General features: G+C 38.8%; 1 protein-coding gene across 1 annotated transcript; it reads right to left on the minus strand.

The window, feature by feature from the left end:
• Positions 1 to 2,259: 2,259 nt before the first annotated feature.
• On the minus strand, positions 2,260 to 3,644 carry LOC133865218 (putative clathrin assembly protein At4g40080). The gene has a single exon (XM_062301580.1). The coding sequence runs from the start codon at positions 3,569 to 3,571 to the stop codon at positions 2,525 to 2,527; it is 1,047 nt and encodes a 348-aa protein (XP_062157564.1). The 5' UTR covers positions 3,572 to 3,644; the 3' UTR covers positions 2,260 to 2,524.
• Positions 3,645 to 4,570: the final 926 nt, after the last annotated feature.

A 4,570-nucleotide genomic window follows, 5' to 3' on the forward strand; every position in this document is an offset into this window, starting at 1 on the left:
TCAGGATGGTCCAAACCTTTAGGTGATTTTGGTAGCAGTGTTTAAGGCTGGGATGCCTCCATTTTGTGGACTGCAGTGTTCTAGTCCTTTATTATATTATCTTGAGAACGATATTTATATTTCTGTTGGTATGTAATAATATTATTATGAATATAATATTTGTAAATTATCCGTGCCATATGTGGCACAAATACTATTTTAACGTGTAAATATTTAATTATACTCTTTATATCTATTTTGAGGTATTTCAGTTAGAAGCTCTGATGTGTTATTTCTTTCCAAGTCTGTTGGATAAAAAAAAATATATATTTCGCTGCCAATTTATAACTCTGATGATGTCGTAATGTCACGTGAAAATCGAAAAATTTTCACTTACGCCTTTTTGTAAAAGGCGGGGCGTTACAGAATAGGACACTACTTCTTCATCTGATGTCATACTATTAGATACCTTATCTCATATTTGATGGGATATGAGTCTATCTTGATATACTCAGGATATAAGTCTTTTTGGAGATAATGTTGAGTCTTGTACTTAAGTCTGATTTGGACGGACTGACCCGACGGGCTGGACCCCTGATACTACTTTAGGCCCATGTGTCTTTGGAGCTGATCATCTCCCCAACAAACGCCAAGTCTCTTTCGATCCTTCCCATGGCAACCGTAAACCCCTCATCTTCAAACACTTCACCAACACCCAAACACTATCCCTGGAAATCGGTGATCCTGTCCAATGATCCAGTTCTCTCCATGAACTTTCCATTATTCCTTGCTGAAAGCATTGCTGCAGCTACTTCCACAGCCTTCCTCCATTGATCATACTGCACTTTAATCTTTCTCAACTCTGCTTCCATTTTTGAATTCCAACTCTTTGTAAATCGATCAACACCCATAGCCAATCCGAGTCTCTGTCCCACAGCCGTCTTAGCTTCTAAGACGATACTACCCCACACCGGCCTTGGTTCCAACACACAAAATAGCCAACCCCATTTCCAGAGAAACCCACATCATACCTTCTTCCTCTTCCTTTTTAACTCTATCGCACTTGCCCACAGACCTTTTCTTTTATCTTCTCTCAGACCTTTCTTCATTTCCCTTTTCTTATTCTCTACTCTCTTTCAGGAGTTTTTGTCAAACACCTTTACCACACCCGCACGTCCAGCCTGTCCTCTTGTAGTCTTGCTTTGTACTCCTTCAACAACCTTATTTGCTCTGCTTCTTATTTGCTCATGGGGTGGCCGAACCACCCCCAACGGCCAAAACCCTTGACCAAATTTTTTATATTTTTATTTATTTTTTCTGCCATGGGGTGGTTCGGCCACCCCAGACCGGTCAAGAGGATGGCTCCCCTTGGCCACCTCGATGGTGGCCACCTCAACCACCCCTCTTCCTTTTCTTTTTTCAATTTTTTTTTGAAGTTTTTAATTTTTTAATTAATTTATAAATATTTTTTATTTTTTATTTTTTTTTTATACTAAAACAAACGTCAACCTTTACGGGTTGACACCTGGCGGGCCGTTAGTTTTTGGACGGAAAACTTGACTAAGGTGCTAATTTGGTCTTATCCCAAAACGAAGGTACCATCTGTGATGCGAATTGAAACTCAGGTACTAAAAAATAAAGTTTTCAGAACTCAGGGACCAAAAACGTATTAAACCTTTAAATTTAAGTAAAGCCAAACCTTTTGAAGCATTCAATGCAAAAAATAATATTAAGAAAACTTTGACATTCACTTTATGCATCTTTACATTTAAAGAGAGATTCTGATAAATGCTAAATTTAACTTTTAATAGAGAGTTTGTTAAATGATAGTTTTTTTGTGTTTTATTAAAAATTTAAAGAAAATCCAAATTTAATTAAAGAGCTCATCGTGTATTTTCTTCAAATGAAATAATATTCTAGAACATATATTTATCAAGTACATTGATACTCTTCACACTTATTTCATATCGTCTAATGTTGGGTACTTTAAGTCTTTAACAAGCTTTCCATATCAGATATTTCAAAAAAAAAAAAAAAAAGGGAGAGAAATTCTAGGTTTTCCAAATTTGTTTCAAAAAATTAAGTTTCCAGATGATGTGTCACTATCCCATCAACTTATGGCTCTATTTACTAAAACATTAGATCACATGGATGGTAACAGATCATTTAGAAACAAATTTTTGAAGAAAAAGAATAATCAAAAACCTAGCATTTCTGAAAAGAAAAAACACAACATATAAGAAAAAAAGAAAAAAAGAAAAAAAGAAAATAAAAAGTAACTTAAAATAAATAATTGCGTGGATAAACGAATGAAAAGATTACAAATGGGATGACTGAGGACGAACATGCGTGGAATATATAAGACACCGACGACCGTGTTACTGCACAACCGACCAATTATAAGATAACATGGTCAAATGGATTTCTGAGAATTAGACATCTTTCGCATAAAAATACACTAAAATTTAGGGGTACCGCTGCAAACAAAAACCCCTTATGTTGTGACTTAATTACACTTCAGTTGAAACCGGCAAAGGAACCCGATTTAGGCCCACCCATGCACCAGCACCAGATCCGAACCGAACAACTTCCCCGACTGGGAAAAAGTGTTTCTGAACAGCGTTGACGCACTACCTGCGTCATCTCTCCTTCCCATCCTAACCATTACCAGCCTCATTTCATCTATCTTCTGGATCATCGCAAGGAGCTTCACCTTCGTCTCGCTAATCAAATCCCACAACCCATCATTCTTCTTTCGATTCGCGAACAACAACAACAACCTCTCTTTGCAATCCTCAAACCTCTTCAACGCCTTTAGCACATGAGTCATCTCATCGTAACTCAGATTCTCCACTCTGTTGCCGAGTTCCACAACTCGGAGGAAGATTTCCGACTGAGCCAACCTGTAATCTTCACTCACCATTCTCACCACCTCGTAAACCAAGTCGTTCCTCTGAAGGTGTAACGATTCCGGCGCTTCGCCAATTTGCTCTGCGAAATCCACAAGAACATCGAGCTCTCTTGATAAATCGGAGTTGGAAAAGGTCAGCGCCGTGTCTTCTTTATCTTCTTTATTATTGGCTCGCGGAGATGAACACAGGTAGTGACCCAAAACCTTAGAAACCATCAAGTTTTGCTCCAAGAAACCCGCGTACCATCTAACCCAACATGACAATTCCCACATATCCACGTCGGAATCGTCTCGGAACGTTGAGAGGTTGAGAAAGTTTCTGCCACCGGAAGAAGGATAGAAGGAGAGTTGGTCTTGGAGAATGAAGGAGCCCCTTCTGATAATGCTATGAGTGGTGAAGAGGCATTTTATGGCAACCGCAGCTCCGCGCGTGTCGTGCAGTCGATCCATGATCGCTTCGATGCATAAGGACGCGGTGAGGCGGGACCCGTCGCCGAGGGAGAGGACGCCGGCGACACGCTTCTCGGACGGAGGTCTGGACGAGTCGTGGGTGGTGGCGCGGAGGACGGCGACGTTTATAGAAGAACCGGCGCCGCGTTTGATTGATAGGGTTGCTTTGATCAACGAGGCTTTGTCTTTGAGCATGTGCATGAGATTTCTTAGCCTCTTTAGCCGGCCCATGGCAGGTGAAAGACTGTTTGTAAGGAGAGGGATCGGGGAGCTGACACGCGCTTAATTAGAGGTTTTAGGTTTAGTTATATCTCTAATAATAGACGTAGGTTGCGTACAAGTAGTTGTAAACGTGAAGAAGCATCCATGGTCAGCGTCCGTGTTTTGCCGTTTGTTGTTTTGGGCGGCGCGGTTGTCAACTTTTTGATAATAGCCTAATAGGAACATAAAACCATGACATTTGACTTCGATCTCTAGTTAAGATGTTCGATTATACCATTTTAGACAATTTCTACGCGTTATCAAATTTAGACTAGCTAGCAATATTATTGTTTAGATTATTTAGACTAGAACGGTAGCACCTAACACGTACGTACATACGTACACCTTCGGAGAAAATTAATAAGGAAAGATATATAGACGACTATTCCTGCTCTATACAGGTAATTAATGAAATCCAAATTAATAAGGGAACACAAATATTCACCGAAGGAAATTGCTAGCTATCTCAAGACCACCTATATACTGTAAGAAATTACATAAATGTCCCTTATGTCATATTTAATTTGATGTAACGGTTACGGCTTTTAATTACTGTAACGGTAATTATAATAAATGTATTCAATATGATTTAAACAGTTTTTATATTCCACATTATGGTTCATGATAATAACGGTTTTTTTTATATTTATGTTTATGATTTAATTCCTTGATGGGAGGAATAAAATCAGCTAACCATTAAAGATGAGGGTCCCTGGCCTACCTATATAAAGAGCCTTATTATCCATCTATTGGCACCGGTAGGCATAGGTCAGAAGATCTTCAGTCTAAAATTTTCTTTTTGCAGAATTTATGTTTATCGCTAAGGCTTCTTCATATGTTTGAGCAAAAATGGCTGGAGGTATTTATATTTAATTCCGCTGCTTATTTTATTGAATTAGCATTTTATTTACTATTATGCTAACATGTGGTATCAGAGCCTACCTCTATGCCAATTTGCTCAGCATTAAG

This window comes from Alnus glutinosa, chromosome 4 (genome assembly GCF_958979055.1).
Source record: "Alnus glutinosa chromosome 4, dhAlnGlut1.1, whole genome shotgun sequence".
Lineage (NCBI taxonomy): Eukaryota > Viridiplantae > Streptophyta > Magnoliopsida > Fagales > Betulaceae > Alnus > Alnus glutinosa.